The 23,561-nt window shown below is 38.0% G+C and overlaps 1 protein-coding gene across 2 annotated transcripts; it reads right to left on the bottom strand.

Annotated features, from left to right (window-relative positions):
• Positions 1–1,450: 1,450 nt before the first annotated feature.
• LOC127966690 (inositol polyphosphate 5-phosphatase K) lies at positions 1,451–23,287 on the bottom strand. Of its 2 annotated transcripts, none has more exons than XM_052567865.1 (13): positions 23,181–23,287; positions 19,155–19,814; positions 16,577–16,684; positions 16,268–16,376; positions 14,354–14,470; positions 12,763–12,938; positions 12,410–12,521; positions 11,563–11,672; positions 11,279–11,489; positions 10,872–11,009; positions 9,354–9,419; positions 8,999–9,103; positions 1,451–3,324 (listed from the first exon to the last, which is right to left on the bottom strand). In XM_052567865.1, exons 2-13 carry the CDS (start codon positions 19,808–19,810, stop codon positions 2,863–2,865), a joined length of 2,370 nt encoding a protein of 789 aa, XP_052423825.1. In that variant the 5' UTR covers positions 19,811–19,814; positions 23,181–23,287; the 3' UTR covers positions 1,451–2,862. The 2 variants fall into 2 exon arrangements, with proteins under 2 accessions (XP_052423825.1, XP_052423826.1); XM_052567866.1 differs by lacking the exon at positions 23,181–23,287 and adding an exon at positions 23,043–23,132.
• Positions 23,288–23,561: the final 274 nt, after the last annotated feature.

Here is a 23,561-nt window from a genome sequence, read left to right as displayed (position 1 = left end):
TTTTATCCCGTCTAATCTGTAGGCAGTAATTTCTTAGAGTGCCAGGAGGTACAGGGGACGTGGGCTTTTCAGGGAAACTCAGAGGTCATTGAGTTCGTCGATTCATATCTAGATATGCACTGGGGTCCAAAAGTTGGAGACCACATGCGAAAAAGCTGTTGTTTGCATTTTTCTCATTTAGTATTTTTGAGCACTCGAGTGAAATGTTGAACTGAAAAATTATGAATTTTGCAACGTCTTTTTGTTTTAATGACAGCAGCGCTTGAGCTCAACATTTTCTAGGAAGATTTGTGAATGTAATTAAATGTATGCAAGAGCATCTGACTTTCTGAGTTCACATTTTCAGTGTCACAAAATTATTTATGAACATTATTGTCTTAAATATTTTTATAGATTAAATATATGAGATATTTTTATTTGTAATTATTTAATTACAATATTTATATCAGATTAATAATTCTTAAATAGCTTTTAAGAATACATATTCTAAATCAGGTTTAAATGAAATAAAAAAAATCCCATGTTTTCAGTTTGTTTGTTTTTTAATTTGTAACAATTAAAATCTGTGATGTAGAAGAATTAGATACAAGGGCCTTTTGTATTTGATATCAGGAAGCAGTGCTTACAACACTGTGTTGTTAATGCCTTTTGTGTTGTAAATTGGTACGTTATGATGCAAAGAGTGAAAATGTTCCTTGATAGTGAGCACTCATTTTGTTTGTGTGAACAAAAGAAGCCCTGGCTAGTTTTAGCATTATTATATATAAGTAATATATTTATATATGTAACAGATAACCACAAACAACTTATTTAAATTCAGATGAAATAGTATAGTGCAGGCCTGGCACTAAAAGGTATGAAAAAGATTTTTCTTATAAAGACACTTGTCACTTTATCAATGTTTTCTCTAAGTGAATGCAGTCTGTTTAATTTTGGTGTATTTATTAATAGGAATGACATGAACTTGCACCTGGCAAGGTTTTGGATACATAACTCTTATGTATGATCATGCTGCAGTCAGGTGACGGTTTTTGCTTGAGGGAGATGCTTACAAAATGAACTTCAGATTGCGCAACGTTTGCTGTCAATCATGAATGAGTCAAACACCTCACGATATATTACCAAACACTTTTTCTCTCTGGTTCTGGCTTTTGAACTTGCAAAACGACCACACTGGTTTCACAACGTGTCTATTCGCCTCCAGGTCTGGACGAGTTTCTAAAGTCTCATTCCAATCTCTGACTAAGATCTTAGATCTCATAACAGACTAATGGATTATTAATGGAGTGTTCAGAGAAAAATTAAACTGAAAAGTCAGTAACATCTTTTAAAACTCTCTCTGATAATGATACTGAATAGCAACCTTTTCAAAGTTTCCTGAAAGCCTATGCATTTATATATATATATATATAAAAACAGACTTTGTGGGTCACTTCACAGGACTCAAAAATGGGTGAAAATTAGATTTTTTTATTTGTATTTTTAGGTTTTAGCATTGTGTCCTCATTATTCATTTAGACACATTTCTGTTCTTCACAGTTCAATGTGAGGACAATCACGCCACAGGATAACATTTGACTTTGAATTAAAAAAAAAAATACATTAGAAGTCAATAAATCAATGATTATAGACAAACTCAAGTGTTCTTTGCTCTCCAGTCAAATTATTTTTGTTGAAAACATGAACAGAGAATACAGAAAGCAGAGATATGCAAAACCGAGAATTTTTTGCAATGATATGCTGATGATATGAAGTCTATGTACTGTCAGACTTCGTTAAATTTTATTGTCTTTTGTGATTTAAAGGGAATGAATCCTAACATGCATTTGTTCGACTTTTGCTAATCTCACCCTACATGTTTTTTGCCCACACGCACCTCACGCTAGCTTCACTCAGCTCCAATAGATTTGTTTAGAATTTTAAATAAAATCATGTTCATCTTTTATTTGCTGTCAGAAAACAGGCAATGGTTTGTGGTCAGTCTTCAGTGTCACACGATCCTTCAGAAATCCTTCTGATATGCTGATTTGCTTCTCAAGAAACATTTCGGATTATTAACCGTGTGAAAGATGTGGAAACTGTGGTACATTTTCTCAGGATTCTTTGATGAATAGTTCAAAAGAGCAGCATTTCTTTTAAAACAGAAATCTTTTGTAACATTATAATTGTCTTTAGCATCGCTTTCATGAATTTTATGCATCCTTGCTAAATAAAAGTATTCATTTCTTTTGAAAACTACAACAAAAAATCTTACTACTAATCTACACACATACAAATAACGAGTCCACCAGTAAAAGTGCTTCTATTTTCTTATATATGCTTCAAGTTTTAAGTTAGATTTGAATCCAGGTTTTAAATGTGGTCTCAGACTTCGGGACCTCACTGTTCTCAATTGGTAGTTTTCAATAAATAAATAGGATTATCAACTTTAAAAAGGAAAGGAGAAAACTTCCTATAATTTTCTTTTAGATAACAAAGTACAGTACTTAAGTATAATTTTGTTTAACAATAAACCTCTTGACATCGGCTATTAAAGCCTCTGGTCAATGACTAGTTAAGAGTAAAGGCTGAGATGAATGCTGACATCACTGTTTGCTTTGATTCTACGGTAAAAGGACAGATTTACCTTGGGTCAGGTTGTCCTGCACTATAAGGCTGATGTATTGTCACCATTTACAATCTATCACTGAGAACTGAGAATAAGTTTGTGAAGCGATTAAGCACAACAAGGCATGAGAGCACGAACAGCCGTAGGTCTGAAAGCCGCCAGAGGACGATCTGAAACAGGCCGTTTCTCTCAAGTTGTTGCATAACGATATCTGCTAAAGTCTAGTAATGAAGCGAAAGGGAAGGGGGGATCGGTCAGAGAACCACATCGCCTGCTTTTCCTATCTGAGGAGGCATGGGCTCTCCTAAAATGGCTGCTATCAGAGCCTCCGGAGCGCTGACGGGGGACACCGGGCTCCGTGGACTGAGAGGACTGAGGGAGGGAGAAGTTAATGTGTCTGGAGAAACCAGACGCTCTTTCTTGGCGTTGGCTGAAGGGCGCGGGGAGGAGCTCTGTGCTGGGCCATCGCGGGGACGTGGGCACAGACTCAGAGACTGCAGGGAGGGAAGAGGCGTCCCGGAGAGCGCTGGTACGGCGGGGCTGCGGCTGCGCTGGCGCTTCTGGTGATGCCGCTTGCTGCTGTGGTTTCCAGGGCTGGGGCTCCGAGAGCTGGGGACCAACAGCACCAGTGTACTGTCATCTTCAGAGCTGACGTCTGAACTGTCAGAGCGCGAGCGACACGCTGGTGCAGGTGGTGTGGACATGGGCAGCTGCACCTGTGAGGAAAAACAAAGAGGATGAAAATAAAAAGAATATACTTATAAGTCATACTGAAGATTTCAGTGGTATGTGTTATCAAAAGCATGTTTCCATTCTCAATTACAATGAATGAAGAGATTTTAAAGAATAATAAAAGTGGTCCATATCACTTGTGTGCAGTCTTCCAAAGAAACAATGGCATTATGTTAGGAAAAGTGCTCAAACATTTGAGCGTGGGACTAGCAATGCCAAGGTCATGGGTTTGATTCCCAGGGAAAGCAAGAACTGAAAAAAAGTGTACTTTGAGTGAAATGTAAAGTATAAGTGATTCATTAGGTAATCATGTAAATAATCAGATAGCAAAAAATCTTATATTTTCTCGTTTCAAGTTGTAACCATGTCGATTCTGTCTTGTTTTGGTCTCAGTCTAGATTTAGACTCATCTTACTTCTAGCCTCAATCCTGACTCTAGCTCAACCTTCCTGTGGTCTCAGTCCAGACTCAGTCTCATCCCTTTACAGGTCGCTATCTTGAGATCAAATTAAACCTTCTTCTGGTCTTAGCCTGGACTCAAACTTTACCTCCTTCTGGTCTCAGTCTAGACTCAGACATATCTTTCTTCAAATCAAGTCAAGTACAGGTCTTCTTTATTGTCAATTCTTCCACATGTACAGTACATACAGTACTGTTCAAAATAATAGCAGTACAATGTGACTAACCAGAATAATCCAGGTTTTTAGTATATTTTTTATTGCTACGTGGCAAAGAAGTTACCAGTAGGTGCAGTAGATTCTCAGAAATCAAACAAGACCCAGCATTCATGATATGCACGCTCTTAAGGCTGTACAGTTGGGCAATTAGTTGAAAGGGGTGTGTTAAAAAAAATAGCAGTGTCTACCTTTGACTGTACAAACTCAAAAGTATTTTGTACAAACATTTTTGTTTCCAGGATTTAGCAATCCTGTGAATCACTAAATTAATATTCAGTTGTATGACCACAGTTTTTTTTAACTGCTTCACATCTTTATGGCATGGAGTCAACCAACTTGTGGCACCTCTCAGCTGTTATTCCACTCCATGATTCTTTAACAACATTCCACAATTCATTCACATTTCTTGGTTTTGCTTCAGAAACAGCATTTTTGATATCACCCCACAAGTTCTCAATTGGATTAAGGTCTGGAGATTGGGCTGGCCACTCCATAACATTAATTTTATTGGTTTGGAACCAAGACTTTGCTCATTTACTAGTGTGTTTTGGGTCATTGTCTTGTTGAAAACCGTTTCAAGGGCATGTCCTCTTCAGCATAAGGCAACATGACCTTTTCAAGTATTTTAACATATGCAAACTGATCCATGTGCGATAAATAGGCCCAACACCATAGTAGGAGAAACATGCCCATATCATGATGCTTGCACCTCCATGCTTCACTGTCTTCACTGTGAACTGTGGCTTGAATTCAGAGTTTGGGGGTCGTCTCACAAACTGTCTGTGGCCCTTGGACCCAAAAAGAACAATTTTACTTTCATCAGTCCACAAAATGTTCCTCCATTTCTCTTTAGGCCAGTTGATGTGTTCTTTGGCAAATTGTAACCTCTTCTGCACATGCCTTTTTTTTAACAGAGGGACTTTGCGGGGGATTCTTGAAAATAGATTAGCTTCACACAGACGTCTTCTAACTGTCACAGTACTTACAGGTAACTCCAGACTGTCTTTGATCATCCTGGAGGTGATCATTGTCTGAGCCTTTGCCATTCTGGTTATTCTTCGATTCATTTTGATGGTTGTCTTCCGTTTTCTTCCACGTCTCTCTGGTTTTGCTCTCCATTTTAAGGCATTGGAAATCATTTTAGCTGAACAGCCTATAATATTTTGCACCTCTTTATAGGTTTTCCCCTCTCCAATCAACTTTTTAATCAAAGTACATTGTTCTTCTGAACAATGTCCTGAACGACCCATTTTCCTCAGGCTTTCAAATGTATGTTCACCAAGTGCTGGCTTCATCCTTAAATAGGGGCCACCTGATTCACACCAGTTTTTTCACAAAATTGATGACCAAACAAAGGGGAAATATGAATAATCAATCATAACTAGTTATGATTAATTATAAATATTTAGATTAACATTTAGATTAATACTTACATATTTATTTGACCTCTCGGTGTCAACTGTCTGTCAATTCTAAGAACGTTAATTTCCTGGTTAAGGAAAAATAACTTTCTCACTGTACAATACTACTCAGAGCATGTAGCTAAAATCTGCATGATTAGAGACTTCAGTTATGAGCAAACAATGAACAACCTCAAGTGTGATACGTGTCCAAATCCACTTTTGCAATTTTAACGATGGAAAAACGGACTGTGCCCCGGGACACATTTTTGGAATGGGTTGACCCTATTCTCTTAATAAGTAATGGCCGGAAAGTTCAATAAAGCAATCAGAGGGTCATCTTCCATTCCCTTTAAGTGCAAGATGTGCTTGCGCCAGGGCGGATCGCTTTTTATATGGTGAAATGTGTTGGCGAAAAAGTTGAATGCTTCTCAAGCGTTAAAAACAATCTGCTCGAGCGAAGTTAAAGTGCTCAAGCAGATCATCCACAGGACAAGCAGGAATCCACCAAAGCTTCACGCGATGAGTTAGATAATATATATATGTGTGTATTGGCACTATTGTTCAATTAATTATCCAATTTAATTTAGCATTATAAGTATAAGTAGTAATAGGCTGAATTGCAAATAGGTTTGAGTTGGTCTATTTTCAGCTTTTTAAAATAGCAATGCGCCAGCAATGGGCCTGAACACACCTCTTTTTTTAGACCAGCACGCCCATGGGCGCACAAACGGGCGCAAATGCATTTGCTAATTGAACGATGTGGCACTGGACGGGAAAATGCAAATGGTGCCAGACTGAAACTAGCAAACACACTTGCGCCGTGCGTCGCATTGCGCCGGGTGTATGATAGGGCCCTAAGAGTGAGGTGAGACAGACAAGACGATGACGGAAGAGTTTCAAAACAACATGTGCCTGTGTTAAAAATATTTTGGATTTTTAAAAGTCTGTTAACTTCTGCCATTTATCTAAGGTGATATTAGACATTCATTTCTTATTTATTTGTGTGATGAGTGGGGCGGGGCCGAGAGCCACGGGAACGGAGCGAGGCCAGAGGAGTGATTGGAAAGGAGCGACACCTTCGACACTCACCGGTCTCGAGTCCCACGGAGGAGATTGGAAGGATAGAAAGGAGGATGGACGACAGTGAAGGACGAGAGAGGACCAGGCCTGGGCTTTATTTTATGTTTGGTTTTTATTTGTGAGAGACAGTCGTCTGCGAGGAGGCTGTCGCGCTGTTTTGTTTATTTTGTAATGAAAGTTTTATTTGAATGTCCGTTGGTTCCCGCCTCCTTCTTCCTGTGACTGTGAAGCTTGTAAAGTGTTACAATTTGGTTCCACAGTGTTTGCTCAATTTTATTCAAACTGTGCATTTATTTTTTTACATCATGTATGCCAGTGGTTTTCAACCTGTTGGCCTGTTTTCAACGCGGTGGTATTGCAGGTGGGCCGCCAATTACTTTTAAAATAAATAATAATATTATTAATATTTGTAAAAATGTCTAAGTCATAACTTAACAGAATTTCATATATATAAATTAAATAACAAAAAATTTATACGAAACTTTTACTTTGCTTTCCACTATTTGAGCTATTTCAGAATAATCCACCAATTTATCTTAGATATTTTTGCTGCATATGCTACAGAACAAATTGTCAAACTGTCTATTCGCTGCCGAGCTCTGCCTGGATTTGGTTTTCCCATTTTACTGAGCGGTGCCAAGCCAGAGTTATTTTCCGTTCATGTCCAGTCCATTCTAATTTAATTAATCAAAATCACCATAAAATCACAATTTAAGTGTGCACAATTTCTAAATCGCTTTATAGCACCATTTTCCGCGACCCTGACCTCCAGCAGTATGCTATCCGATCCAATCAGAACGCAACACCTCTAGCACGAGAACAGAACAGACTGGGCATATGCCTAACTCCAGGATCACACACTGTCGGTGATGCGCCTTTTTTCCGAGCCCATGTTGACGTATCAGAGCGTTCAAACTGCACGCGGTAAAAGGCTAAAAATAAACGTGCGAAAATAATTAATATCTAACACATGAGCGTAGAGAATTTTTGTGAGTGCACAAGACACAGTTTAAGTGAGAGAAGACACGTTTTAAGTGTGCACACTCTCTCCGCGCAGAGCAGCGTGCATCTGAGCAAGCACGTCTGGTTTTGTGACAGAGCAAAGGAAATCTGCGTGCTTCTGCAACTTCTGCACCACTACAATTAATTAGCTCTATGAACAATGCATGGCAAAAAAGGAAAAAAAAAGTCCCTGCACACGGATTTATAAAATTTTTTTTTGCCATAAGTCTATAAATTTTGTTACACCTTTACTATAGTGATTATTTTGATGTCTGACATGATGTCATGTCTTATGTCTGTTCTAGAGACTTTTTGATAAAGCTCTAATTGGTTTTCTTTTGGAAATATGTTTCAAAGTCATCCTGAATGCATTTAGCATATATTTGTGTCCCAAAACAGTTAACAATCTAGCTTCTGAGTACTAAATTATTAACTTAATAGTGGGGTCAGTTAATTTTTTGCAGTGGGCCGCACAAAATATGTGTTTGGTTGTGTGGGCCGCGAGATGAAAAAGGTTGGGAACCACTGATGTATGCCATGTCTTCCAGCTTTCTTATTCGTTTGCTAATAATATACATTTATTTCATAATTTATTTATTTCACAGTGTTTACTAAACTTCAGTAAACCTTTTTGTATACCTACACTTTGTTTAAGTTATTTCTTATTTAATATTAGGCATACAGCATGGCATATTTTTATTCATTTTGTTAATAAAAGTTCTGTTTTCTACATTGTATTTAGCAGATGATGCCAAATTGCAGCTAATTTAAAAGTTGAAGTAAAATGTACATCATGCATTTAAGCTATTTAAAAGTGAAGTAAAGTGAGAAAAAGAAGGAAAACCCAAACTAAAAACAACTGTTTGATGCCACATTTGTCGCTAATTTGAAAGTGAAAGTAAAATTTTACAAGCTTTTACAGGCTATTAAAAAAAAACAGAAGAACAACAGTATTAGCTTTTGTGTCAACTGAGGTTTTTGAGTCTATTATTGTGGTCTAATTTATTTCTGATTTAACAGTCCATAATCAGCATGTTACACGTGAGTCAGTTTCTTTCTGTCTTAATGGGCATTTTTCTTACCAGAAGAAGCTTTGCCAGACTTATCTTACATACGGAATGTTGCATGTAAACATTTTTATCACAGTGGTTTTGGTTTCATTATGATACCAGTTATACAGCTAAAACCTGTTTAAAAAATGGCAGAACATCGTGTTTCAAACTGCAGTACCTTTTGTCTTATTTCCATTGTGTGGCATCTAACATCTACTTTGATATTCAAATGAAAAAACAGAGTCTTTATGTTTGTAATTTGTGAATGCCCAGACACAAATCAGACTGCAATCAATTCTTCAAATGTTGACAATGGCAATGCCAGAGCACAATGACCTAGTCATCTTGCCCTACAACACGCTCGGAGCTACTGAGATGTGCGTGTAAACTAATATTAGCATTTGATATGAGATGAGAGTGTAGCTGTGTGAGAGCAGTGTGAACCTGAAATGGTTCTGTCACTCCTACGATGCTGTTGGTGTTGTTACTGTAATATCCCAGAATATATTCCCCCGGGTCTCTGGGCAGATCCTCCTCAGAAAACGTCACCTGAAGGTCATGAATAACACAAAACATTAAAGATAATGCTACTCAGCACTGACTACTCAATAAATCTTCTTTGTTAGTAATAATACTGTTTGGCCAGCTTTCAATCCAAGATTATCCTGGAACGATTTGATTTTGGGATTAAAGCATTGTCCAGTGCAAAAAGAGAGACGTAAAGTTCAGGGTCAGGCTGCTAGTATCTTTCAGATCTCATCACAACTCACGCACACGACTAACAAAAGAAATGTCATACCTGTGTCGACTGCTCAGATTTGGCCCATACATATGCAGCGTAATCCTTGTGGTGCCTAAATCCCACCTAAAACAAGGTAAGATGAGTATTTAAATAATTGACTTATTTAAGGTGCAGATTTTGTGGAGGGCTGGAGGTGTATTTAATTAACCTTTAAAGGAATTTAATCAGAGAGTGAAATTTGCTCATTAAATCACAAACAGCAGATAAAAATACTTAAAAATGAAAAACAATATAAATGAAATCAAAAGAAGAAAATATCTGCAGTGTATCACAGGACGGGAATATACATTGCTCTGAATATTTCTATATAGATAACGAACAAGTACATCCTGGTCAAGTTGCAAGCTAAACAACAGAGACTTTTGAGATTGTGTCTGTGGTCCATAATTTATGGCACCCTGTTCCCACCATGGGATAAAAAAAAATGGTATCTCACAAATTATACAAACTAACTAAACTAAACAAAAAAAAGTGGAAAAAGTCATATTTATGAGATACACTGCAAAAAAAAATGATTTTCTTACTTAGTATTTTTGTCTTGTTATCTATTATTATGTAAACATTCTTCAAGATGCTTTTACTTGAGAAGTGAAAGTGAAAGTGACGTGACATGCATATTTAGAATTCGTGCTCTGCATTTAACCCATCCAAAGTGCACACACACATCAGTGAACACACACACACCCACTCCTGGAGCAGTGGGCAAGAGCGCGCACACACGCACACACCAAGCATCATGATTTATGATATACCATAAAGATAAAAAATGAACATTTAGTTCAAAAATATCTTGCCAATGGTTTAAGAAAATTACTTTTAATTCAAAGGCAAAACAAGATCATTTGTTTCTTGTTTAAAGCAATGAAAAAAAAAAAACTGACTTTTGACTTTTCTTCTCAGAGTTTTGAGTTTATATCTCGCAACACTGAAACAAGACAGAATTATGAGATATAAACTCTGAACAGTGGGAAAAGGTTACAAATACCTTTTATTATTATTACTGTTATTATTATTTGTATCCTGTGGTGGAAACAAGCTTCCATAATAATTACACCATGGGCACTTCACATTCATCAAAAACAATTAATAACATATTTAGTGAATTTTTTGTGCTGTTAAATGTATATATTTTTTCCATGATAAAAATATGCAACAATAACTGCATAAATAATGTATATCTCCTTAAAAAGAAAAGGCTATGCTTCCGTGGTTCTTTCACAACATTGCTCTGTTTGTTTGTTAAATTTTCCTGACTTGCTCAACATAGTAACACTGGCTCAACCAATTGCGTGAGTTTGGGGGCGGGACTATCTATTCATTGACCAATAGGTAGGGAGAATGTTTGGGAAAAATGTCTATAAAATTATTATTGTTGAGAAATTGGAGCACACAAGTTCACACTTTACCTTTATTTAGATTAATAGAGTTTATTACACCTATTATAATGCCACTGTGGTTGTTAATGTGTGTAATTTGTGAAAGTAGTTTTATGTGAAAATGCCTTTCATTTATTACCTTGTACAGTCCCACCCAGTCCCATGAACTCCTCTGAAAGCCATGGGCCATTGTGAGTTTAACTGTAGCATCAGAGAACTTGGTCCATTCCTTCTCCACTTCCAGTGTCACTAATGGTAGGTTCACCTTAAAGGGAAACTGAGCAGGACAGAGGAAGATGGGACAGAACCCTAGAATCATCCGTAGGGATTATGAATATAAAAATGAAATAAATATTACATATAATTTATATCAACAAACAAAAAAAAAATCATTTGACTGTATTAGCAGTTCGTCTGAGGCCACAAGGAACGTTCTTTAACTCGTAAATGCTGATAACAGATACCTCACATGACAGGCCTGAAATACATCAAGCACTGCTGCTCACAGACTATATCCAGTGTCTTTCCTGCCAGGTTTAGACTCACATGCAAAGAGAAGAGGGCGGACACTGGCTTGTGATCACTAATAGTGAAGCCCATATGACTGCGGTAAAAGTGCTGGGAAACTCTGGTGGCGCCGCCCAGCCATGAGGTCAAACCCCGCTGGAGTGCAGAATAATGGGATGGCACGGGGGAGCCCGTCCTGCGCAGACGCCACAAGATGCGGTCCGTCCATGCAGGCTTCCTCTTTTTTGCACTAGGAAACAAAGCCAGGTTTAAACGAGAGTCCAGAGAAGCATTAAAAATCAAATAAAAAAAGCATCACAGACCTTGTGTCATAAGTATGTGTCCCCACATCAAACTTGTAAGTTGGTGGGAAATTGAGGGGGCCTTCTATAAACCCCTCCAGAACGGATTCGCTTTTTTTCGCCATGTTGAGCTGTGACAAAGACGAAACAAAAAGACAAAATGTTCTTTCACTTGATCTGTTTAACAACAACCCAATCTAGCAGACATCACAACATATGGTGTGTGCACATGCCCCGAAGAGCTGAATCCGGCCGGTTTGTTTATAGATGTAGCACAATGACCGCTAGTGGTAACAGAATGAACAAAAAAAGGATCTGTACAGAGACATCTGGTGTTATGTGATTGGGACGAGCTTATCTGATATGTTCGACATTGCATCACCAGTTAGATCTGTACATACCCTTGAAATCACATGCACCTGCGCAATCAGTTTCCTTTATGGCCCCGTCCCAAATGGCGCACTTAAATATAGACCTTGTTTTATGTTAATTTTATGATTCAAATGACTCTGTATAACCACATCCGTGAACATTTCTAAATTAGGGCCTCTCTTGTTTAAAAGAACCATTAAAAGAGTACTTATGGAAATTATTTAATTTTTTTAAGAGTATAGTTAAGTGGGAACTAAATGTAATGTTTTAGACACTTTTTGCATGTTAATTAAAATGGACATTTATTACAGTTTAAATGTGCACTAAAAGCTATTTTTTTGCTCCACTTAGTAGGACTTCAGCACATCTTAATATGCAACTTTTGTTCTATATTTCTATTCTACTGCAAGTGCACATTTAATACAACTAATTGCACTCGTTTTTCTCCAGGGCTGTGATGGTCTCCAAGCAACCTGTGACTCTCTAGCTCTTTTACCTGATCTTTCTCCCACAGCAGAGGCAGTCTGTCATTCTCAATCGCACTTTTCACCACGTGAATGTCATAACCTTCGATTCGGAAGTTCAGATCACCGAACCAGAACACCACACTGTGGAGGATGCAATCATTTCCAGTGAACTCAACAGGTCAAAGTACAAAGTGTAATCTGTATAAAGCTTCTCAGATTAATGCTCAAATACAGATCAAAAGACTCTATTAAAAGAACGTTATAGTTTAAATGCCTCAACCAAAACAATGTTGTTCTGCAACACATTTCTTACATATTGTAGACTATTCATACATAAGTAAGCCTAGGCATCAAAGATATGTTTTTTTTTCCAGGTACCCACTCGTGATCCAGCACACCCACAGCCGTGCCGCCCTCGAACTGCTGCTGCTGCAGGATGCTTTCAAAGTCCTCCATCCGCTGCTCCAGATTACGCATGTGAGCCGGCAGGTGGCAGTTGAGGAAGCACACAGGGTGTCCGAAAACCATCATGCGTGCACTTACGCCCCCTTTATTCCCCTGAGACAAACATATAGAGGCAGAGGATAATGGGAAGACATTAATAATACAGCAGCTCTGGGCTCCATAGTAAGTGTTTTTTTTTGGTGCCTGACCTACCGGTGAAAGAAAGAACAACATTATTATAGAGATAATTTACTCACCCTAATGTTGTTCCATACTATTATGCTCTTCATATTTTTCCATGGAATCAAACTGAACATTTTCCCTATTTTCTTTTCTGTATAATAACAGTGTATAGCAACCACAGCTGTCAAACTCCAATGAAGGACAAACATTCAATTGATTGGAAAGGTTGGTATTGGTTGAATTAATTCACAGCTTTCACAGAATGACTCGGAATGACATGTTGTTTATGAATGAACTTGAACTGAAATAAATTAAAATCTAACAATTACTAAAGTCAAATAAAATAAAATTAAATTAAAGCTATTTAAAAATACATAAAAAATAAAAATGCAAAAAAAAAAACATCAAGATTACTAAGAATTAAACTATATTCAAAATATTAATAAAAATAAAAAAAATAAAAATAAAAGCTAATTCAAAATATTACTTAATATTATTAGCTACTTCACTGCTGACTTACATTTAACATTTACAATTTAATATTTAAAATAATGTAAAAACCTAATACTTCATATTTATATCAAGGTATTATTGTTGTCTTTTTTTCTATAGCAACTTGATAAAAGTTATCTCATGCAGTTTAAAAAAGGGAGGATAAATTATAGAATGCATGCATGTCCTTTTTGGACCTTGACAGACATTGCAACTCTGAATAATTGTTGGAACAACATGAGTAAATGACAGAATAATGTCCACATTTTCATTTGTGAGTAAACTATCCCTTTAAACACTGTGCTGAGAAGGACGGGTGTGCTGTGCAGTCAAGGGTGAAATGAGCTGTGCAGAGACCTGCAGTTTATTAGCAGCGCTGCTGGCTGCAGTTCCCACGGGTTGTGCTCTGTCTTTCTGGGTAACGCGCTGCTGTGTGTGTGTGTGTGTGTGTGTGTTCAGTCTGCATGAGATCAAACAGAGATAAACTTGATGTTTGTGTGTGTGTGTTTGTGCACTGGAAGACAGATCAGAAACAGAGCTGCTGCGTGTCCTACTGTGCCCTACTCAAAGGAGACTGCAGAATGAGCCTGGAGCCATGCTGACAACAACACACACAGGGTCACACACACTCGCTGTCACATACACAAAAACATGCTCGCAGTCTCATTTCCACGCTCTCCCCTTGACTCCGCTTTTCCTGTCATCTTCAAAGACATCACACGGTGGGAGTCGTGACATTATGCAGATATCTGATGTTTGATATTATAGTACTAATGCAGCACAACAATCACTGATCACATAAGCGTTCAGAAAGAAGACATTCTTTCCCAGAGGTCTTTGCTCATGCGACTCACCCAGTAGCCTCCCAGCCCAGTGCGAGTGCTTTGGGTTTGTACTCCTCTGAGGAAGGGAAGGTGGCAGAATTTGGAAAACACCAGTAAGAAAACCCCCTGCATCCTCTGAGATGCCACCTAGACAGAAATGAACACATTTCAAGTTGAACTCCTCATCAGTGCAGTTCATCATTATTAAGATTTAAACAAACCAAGTCCAAAAGTATACTTCAGTTTTTATGCATACATTAGACACATGGCCTGTTTTAACAATAAATATTTTAGTGTGTTTTAGTCAGAAAAGAAACTGAAACAGAACAACAAACAGCTCCTGGAGATGCAACAACAGATGCTCAGGTTGACTCATGTAGGTAAGGCTGTTAAAAAATAGTTCACCCAAAAATTTAAATTGATTCACCCTCAGACCATCTAAGATGTAGATGAATGACTTTGTTTCTTCATCTGAACAGATTTGAAAATATTTAGCATTGTACATCATTTGTTTACCAATGGATCCTCTACAGTGAATGGGTGCCGTCAGAATGAAAGTCCAAACAGCTGATAAAAACATCACAATAATCCACAAGTAATCCACATAGCTCCAGTCATAAAGTGAAAAGCTGTGTGCTTATAAGAAATAAATCCATCCTGAAGGCATTTTAAATTTAAACCGTCACTTCTGGACAAAATTTCAGTTCATAATTCATAATAATTGAAAAAGTCTGTCCCCTGTTGTCCTCTTTTTTTTGCTTATAAATATTGCTTGATCTGCACATATTCCTCTGCTGATTCAGATGAGATGTTTTTTTTCACAGGAGAAAGCAATAATATAGATCAAGGATTCAGATTTTGGCTGAAAGCAATGGTTTGAAGTTAAAAACAGGAATGTTGTAAATTACTGTGATGTTTTCATCAGCTGTTTGGACTCTCATCCTGACGGCACCCATTCACTGCAGAGGACCCACTGGTAAACAAGTGATGTAATGCTATATTTTTCCAAATCTTAGATGACCTGAGGTGCCAGTACATTTAAATTTTTGGGTGAGTATAATTCTGAGATACACACAACTCCAGTTTAAGCAACTACAAGTGCCCCAGGGATGGTAATATTCCCCAATTCGGTGCATCAGCATAAAAGTTAACTATGCGATGCATTGATTTGTACTACATTGATGCATCATTTCTAACATGTTTGCATTGGAAAAAAGGTGTATTATCTGTACCATATTGAATTACATAGCATCGTTCTTTTCATTGCATCGAATTGTACAGTGTTGAATCGAATAGAAATTGGATCGCTTGCATCTTAAAATGGGTGAATCATATCGTATTGCACAACATCGGTACCTGCTTCATATATACATTTAATGTATCATATCATTGGCTACATACATCGAGATTTGTATAGCATCAGCCTCAGTTATGGAGACGCAAACCCCTAATGTGCGCTAGAAAATATCATCCAGTGTCTGCGCTATTTCTCTCCAGAAGTTCGGAGCAATTATTTTTTTGTTGTTAATTAAGAGTTGCATGTATCTTTTAACTTCTTCACATGAGGGCTTGTCAGCGGGGGTGTTTATATTTGTTGCATCTTCAATAGGTTGTCATGGTTCACTCTCATCTGTTTCTTTGCTGGTCAGTGGATAAACCTTGTGGATAGACCCCAGAAACCTCCTAACAGCCATACAAAACACACCAGCAAATGCACAGCAGCAAGCTAAGAACTTATCAGAACATTTTAATGGCCACATAGCAATATGATTTATTTCTTTTGTGCAATACAGATTTTTTTGAAGAATTTAGGTAACCAAACAGTTTTGGTGACCATTAATATCTTCTTGTGTGTTTAGAACATCATGAGGATGTGTAAATGATGAGAGCATTTTTCTTAGGTCAACTGTCCCTTTAAGCCAGATATGCATTTGATTTACTGACCAACACGTATCCAAAACGACTGAGTGTGTCCATGCAGAGCTCACTCCACTGGTCTATGAAGAGAGCATCTTTGAGCCGCTTGTTTATCATAGAGTTTACTTCCTGCAGTCTAAAAAGAGATAAGCAGGAAAGAGAAAGACATGGGAGAGAAAAAAAAACAAGAAAACAAGGACAAACAGGAGAAGATGGCAAAAAGGACGTGGAAATCAGAAAACGCAGACAGAGCACACAGAGAATGTAGTGGAAGGAAAAATTAATTCAGCAACAATAATGGAAGGTATCAAACTGAACAATGCATCACATTCTTACCCGACAACCACCATGTCAGTGCTCCCATTTTCAACACCAGGTCCAAACAAGGAAGTGATGTCATCAGGAGGTATACCAGAGCCTACATTCCATGTGACAATATGAACTCTGAAAGGAATAAATCATACTGTGCACTTAATGTACATTTTTAAATAGATTGCATGAAATGTTAGTTATATATTCCTTAGATAGACAGCTATTATACATATATTATTTATGATTGGCATTTCGCTCACAGTTACTCTTATTTATGGTTTATATATATGTGGTGCTACACTAGGTTTTGCATCAGGGCTGTAGTTTTAAATCCGTGGTCATATTCTCCTTTGCATTACGTCATGGTAATATGAGTCATCAAAATTGCTCAAATCAAAAAGCCTGGGATAAATGTCACCTGCTGTATTTAATAGCTTCCAAAACAAGCTGAACGCTTTTAACTAATTAGAGCTCATGCGCGATGAGTAAACAACATCACACATTATAAGGGTTCTGTCTATGCTGTCAAAGATGACAAGCTAAAGGATCCAGGAGCACATTCGTGTGTCTAGGAATGCTGCCAGCTCAATGCTCTCGTGTCCATTCTGTCACAAGGCTCTGAGAGCTTGAAGGGAAGAGAAAATCTCAGCTGGTATGAGTTCTTTAGGTTTATTATGTCTGCATACCACTAACTCAACTCCATGATGAGTTAAAGACCACAGAAACCCTCGGACCACATCTAGCAAGTGTAAAATCTGAGGCTGTCACTAGGGCGGACTTTCATGGCAATGGCAGTGACCAATAAGCTTCTCCGAGTGCTTGAGACCCGATTGTCCTGTTCCGATTCAGAGTCTTTCGTCAGCAAATGCAAAATCACATATAAGATTTGAGATGTCGAGTCAGCTAATGGGATGCTGCCTTAAACCGACAGATTCTCTGCCCTCAGGCCAGTGGTTATAAGCAAACCCAGCAGAAACCCAGTGACTGAGTGACTGCAGTCAAATCATATTATATCACTGGGACTGAGAAATGTTAAAACAACAGCACACTTCAGTAGTGGCTCCCGACCGTAGATTTAGGTTGGGCAGATTCTGGGTCGTAGCACTAATGTATGAAAAACATTTTGTAAGATTTACATTCTTTAGATTTACAGAATTCAGGACGAGATGTCTCTGCGTAAAGGGGTGGTCACACTAGACTTTGAACCAGCAAAAAAATGTGGACGCCGCTGTGAATATGGGCGGGAGCAGGATATAGCATCAGGCACCAAGGTTTCCCCTCAGTTACCACAACATGGATTCCTATGTGCTTGTACTGTGTCTTTTGCGGCGCTCGCTCTCTTTCTCTCTCTCTCTCTCTCTCTCTCTATATATATATATATATATATATATATACACTCTGCAATAAAAAAAAATGATAAAATGTGTCCGCATTCAAACTGTCCTGTTTCCACTGACTCCGTGGACCATGCCGCTTATTTTATATTTGATAAGATTTAAGATAGGACGCTGCTCTATGGCTAAAATTAGCGCTACATCCATTTTTGAATTTCTGTACAGAGAGGTCACACAGTGACGTATCAATCATCTACCGGTCACACGTCTTCACATGATGTGGCTTCGCAAGTCAGAGTGAACTTGCTAGATTGAACAAATGAATGAATTTTTTTTTTATAAATCAGTGTACTCACTAATTTTGTTGGTGAATGATCATTGTTTTAGAGTTTAGAATTTGGTTGTGTGAATAATTCAATGACTCATTCATTCTGTTCATGGATGATCAGTGTTTTAAAGCAAATTGGTTGTGTGTATAATTCAGTGATTTGCTCATCAAGACTCCTACTTTTGTTAATGAATGAGTTAGCATTTTAGCTGACTTGTTGAATTACAATGGTCACGGCATTCACTTGTCCATTAAGATCATAAGATCCCACAGTCATTTTAGGTTTCAGAAGGGTGCTCACAACAAGTGTCCCTTTGAGGTGACCATGCACCCTTGATGTACTGAGACGAGTTTTGCAGCAGACCTCTACATGACAATCAAAGCAACATTATGTCACTAAATTCTGGACTTAGAGGAAGACCAAAAGGTCTAAGGCAGGGTTTCTCAAATCTGGACCTCGAGATCCACTTTCCTGCAGAGTTTAGCCCTGACCCTAATCAAACACACCTGAGCATGCTAATCAATGCCAATCAACGTCTTTGGGATCATTAGAAAATCACAGGCAGGTGACTCTGATCAGGGTTGGAGCTAAACTCTGCAGTGCATTGGACCTCCAGGGCAAGATTTGAGGAACCCTGGTCTAAGGTTTCCATCTGGAACAAGGTTAAAGACAATAACTTGTTTTGTTTTTGAATAAAAAAAAAATCTGTGTTTAGGATGAATCACTGGAATAAATGACTCAATTACTCATTGACAGTCATTGTCGCCATCTACAGGCATAACAATGCAACCTACAGAAAGATCAGTTAAAAAAATTCTCACCAGTCCACAAACAAACTCTCACTTTTACATTAGCATTTTTTAATAGATGCTCAACCAGATTCACGGTACCAAATCTAACTGTTGTACAATTATTGACAAGGTATATAATGAGACTCACCTGAAATCCCCCTCTTCGCTGATGGTCTTGTTCAACTTCTCAGTAGTGTCTCCTGTGTTTGGTACATGTGCTTCAGGACTTGGTATCGGTGGAGGAACGGGGTTAGACAGGGGGCTGGGGTTTGGGCTGAGGATTGGTCTGGCGATTAGGTTATTGTGTGTGTTAGCACGGACAGGCTGTGATGGAGGGCTTGGAAGTGTTGGGGGAATGTTTGGGGGGTTGAAACCAAGTTGAGAGGTGGGGCTCAGCGGATTTTGGGGGCTGCAATAAGGTAATGGTGACTCGGTTGGGGAGTGCGACAGGAAATTGGACATTCCCGTAGCTTTAACCTGCAATGGAGGCTCAGTGGGTCTAGAGACTTTGATGGATGTCTTGGTGGCCAGTGCCGTAGGCCTGGGTCTACTGATGCTGATGCATCTTGTGGATTGTGCAGTGGAGTCTGATCTGGTTCTCTCCTGAATGGCTGGGTTTGTCTGCAGTGCCGGGGTCTGTCCCAACACTGGTGGGTTTCCAGCCATGACCGTCTGGCAGTGTGAGGATGTGGGCATTTTGCAAGAGTTTCCAAGCAGGGCTGGGACTGGTGGTTTGTGGCGTCCTAGAGCTCCAGTATGTTCTTCAGGCATTGGGCAGCTCTGAATGGGCTGCATTGGATCCATTTACCTGCGAAGACAATAAAGACACCCATGGAGGTGTTTAACGAATGATCCAGGTTCAATGCAAGTTTTTTGCTGGTAGTCAACATTAAATTGGTCAAAGACAAATAGTGCCCACAGTACAGTAAAATATATATTTTTTAAATGTATAAAAATTTAAATAAAAAACATGCCAAGGCTTGAAGTTTGATCTTTCTCAAGGAAATATTTTTATTTAATGACTGTAAAAAGTATAAACTAATTTTCTATTTATATAGAAACAAATTTATCTTGAATAAATGCCATTAAGTATTATTAAAGGGGTCATATGACGTTGCTAAAAAGAACATTATTTTGTGTATTTGGTGTAATGCAACATGTTTATACGGTTAAAGGTAAAAAACAACAACAAATTAGCATAAGGTTAAAAACACATTATTTTCAACATAATGTACATTACTGTTTCTCCTATATGCCCAAAAACACCACATATATTTTTACAAAGCTCATCGTTATGAAGAGCAAGGTGTGCTCTGATTGGCCAGCTATCCAGTGTGATGCGATTGACATAATACCTCAAGCATGTAAAGTTACGCCCCTTAACACTGTGATGACCTAAACCGCAAATGCTGTAAATTGAGCTGAACTAATACTGAACCCAGAACATTCCTTTGATAAATGGTGGCAAAAGCATGAAAGACAATGCAAAGGTTGACTAAACCAGGCAATAGATGCTGTGAATGCAGAGTAAGATTAGAGACCTGGGCTTGTGTGTCCTTCACACTCCTCTGCCTTCTCCCACGGTCAAAGACAGAGACTGTTGCTGTCTGCAGTGGACGACTGAATGTGTGAAGAGCTTTGGATAGTAACCAGGGCTGAACATCCCCGCTATGTACCTGTCTCCTCTTGCTTTCTTCATTTCCTGAGACGTCACTACTGACATCAGTGAACTACAATCAGCTAAGATCAATCCTTTTCTTTAAATGACAACTATGTACCCTCCCCTCTGTCCTGATCTACTTTCCTGTTGCTTGGCAACAACTTCCAGTCCCAACACCCCCCTTCCAAACATTTCCATTCTTTCCTTTTAACATTCCGGAATATTTCCTTTAAGAAGCAGGGTTCTGATCGATACGCCAATCTTTAAAGAAAATGCTAGGGATAATGGTCTTCACATTGCATTAGCAATGATGCCTCTTTCTCCATCTGTTGCAGAATAATAGCTCAGAGCTTTTACACATTGGTGTCTTGGGACAGATCTTTGGTGAGAAAACAGAATGCTTTCTCAAGTACTTAGAATCTTAGAAAACGTTATAAACATTCCTAACAGAGTTTAGCAAACATGGCCAGTTTAAACATGCATATATATATATATATATATATATATATATATATATACACATACACATACACATACACACACACACTTTTGTTTTCGGGGGGACATCCCATAGGCGTAATGGTTTTTATACTGTACAAACTGTATATTCTATGGCCCTACACCAACCCTACACCTAACCCTAACCCTCACAGGAAACTTTGTGCATTTTTACTTTCTCAAAAAAAACTCATTCTGAATGATTTATAAGAGTTTTGAAAAATAGGGACATGGGTTATGTCCTCATAAGTCACCCTCTCCTTGTAATACCTGTGTCATACCCATGCCATTAGAGTTGTGTCCTGATATGTCACAAAAACACGCCCACACACACACGCTACATGGGGCAATTCATAACAAAATCACAACTTGACAAAACTGAGAACTGTTTTGTTTATGGCTGATATATATTTATGCTAATCATAAATCTAATGTTTTTAACAGTAATTTGCAACACAAACGTCACAAATATATATACAAATATATTACCGGTAATCAATGTTTGATATTTATTTTCACTGCAATTATTTGAATATACATTGATGTACATTATAGTAATTAAGTGTCATGTATAAAAAATATGTTTATTAAAGTTAATCAATGAAAAGATAAAAGGAAAACATTATTTTTTCCATGCAGTGAGGTAAGATAAGAGCTCATCTGCTCACACAGTATTTAGTGCACTGTAATAGGGTGGCATAGTGAAAACAGGTCATCATTAAAAATGTATAATGATGACATGGCTGAACAGAGCCAAGTCAAAAAATATATACACAAAATATAACAATATTTATTTGTTGATGGTATTTATTTTACCTTTTAAGCTTCAGCTGTTTAATTAATTACTTTGTGCTTAATTGTTTTAAATGTAACATGTCATTGGGGCATGCTGTCTTGAAAGGTCATTAAAAAGACTAATGTCTATAAAAAATTCAAATTATAATAAAAAATGATACCTGCCATATTTCTTATGAGTTAAACAAGGTCACAGGTTCTGGAGGGGTTTATCTATCTATCTATCTATCTATCTATCTATCTATCTATCTATATATATATATAATAGAAAATAAATAAAATAGAAATTCTGCAGTATATGCAAAATTAGTTTCTCAAGACAAAAAAAATGTTTGTCTGATGGCAGACAATTTAGTTTGAAACCATCCTTAATTTCCATTCATTTATTTTAATGAATGCTGTGTTTGTCATTATCAATAACAGGCTAAATATCGGACATGGCCTATTATTTTTTAATCAAGATGATTTTGACTAATGAATGATTACACAACTGAAAAACTGAAAAAGCAGGATATTTCACTTAAAGAAGTCAACGACTATGAAAACTGAACACATTAATAAAAAATATATATTATTAGGCTACATATAATAATTTATAAACTTTTCAAGAATCATTGAGTAGTCGTGTGTCGCAAGAAAAATATTATTTAAATATCTAACAAGTCCCGCTGGACATCAAATAATATCTCGAGTAGTCTACATAATAATCGTCATTTCCCCAAGCCAGTCGCGCGCCTAATGAACCGTTATCATGAACAAGGTCATCTGTCTTCGCTGGTCAATTAAGAGTCAGCAGATAATTCACCGTTTCACAAGCTGATGGAAAGGACTACGTTATGGAAATGGCGAGAAATGAACGCGAGTGTTTTCGACAGACAATCTAGGTCTTTTTTAAAGTTGTTTGTCCGACGACACTTGTTTATACGCTGCAGTGCCTCGAGGTGAAGGATGTCACGCGCATCTCACGCGCTTCAAACAGAGGAGCGTCACGGTAAGAGACTATCTCCAGTCATATCTGACTGAGTCGTCGACCCACGTCTCGTTTAAAAAGGACAATTAAATTGATATCGAAAGAATTCTTACCTGTCCTGTTTCTCTGCACCGGCGCAAGTGTGTGTGTGTGTGTGTGTGTGATGTGAGCGTCTCTACAGGACACACACACACACACACACACACACTTTCACCGGTGTAATAATGAGTGATGGAGAGCGGATAACTTACGTCAGTCCCAACAGGACACGAGGAAAGGCAGCGAAAACTGTGAGTGAAACATCCTCAACACACACTTGACTAGTGATGACGCAAGTCGCCGGAAGCCCAGCCGCATCAGCGTGCGCGGAATGGAGAGGTCCACTCACACGTGGATGTTATTAACATGACAGGACAGCACAACTCACCAGAACCATTCAGACAATCAGTCAATACTGATCCTGATGATGAAGGTCCAATCAATCCACCTACATATCTGTAGGCCTATCATCATCCAGACCTATATTAGAAACACTTATTTTTATTTGACAGTTTATTAAAAAATATTCCAGGTATTTTCGAACAGAACATATATTTGTGAGAATATAGTTTCAATTGGTAATCATTTCATAT

This window comes from Carassius gibelio, chromosome B10, assembly GCF_023724105.1.
Source record: "Carassius gibelio isolate Cgi1373 ecotype wild population from Czech Republic chromosome B10, carGib1.2-hapl.c, whole genome shotgun sequence".
Lineage (NCBI taxonomy): Eukaryota > Metazoa > Chordata > Actinopteri > Cypriniformes > Cyprinidae > Carassius > Carassius gibelio.
Note: the sequence above shows the minus strand (reverse complement) of the source record. Positions and strands in the feature narration are given on the sequence as shown.

Bases quoted from the DNA above. Each gene is read 5' to 3' on its own strand.
- LOC127966690 (XM_052567865.1), bottom strand. From the start codon at position 19,810: ATGGATCCAATGCAGCCCATTCAGAGCTGCCCAATGCCTGAAGAACAT. The intron at 16,377-16,576 runs GTAAGAATGTGA...ATCTCTTTTTAG, and splicing joins ACTGACATGGTGGTTGTCGG to ACTGCAGGAAGTAAACTCTA. The intron at 11,673-12,409 runs GTAAAAGAGCTA...TCTTTGTCACAG, and splicing joins TGCTGTGGGAGAAAGATCAG to CTCAACATGGCGAAAAAAAG.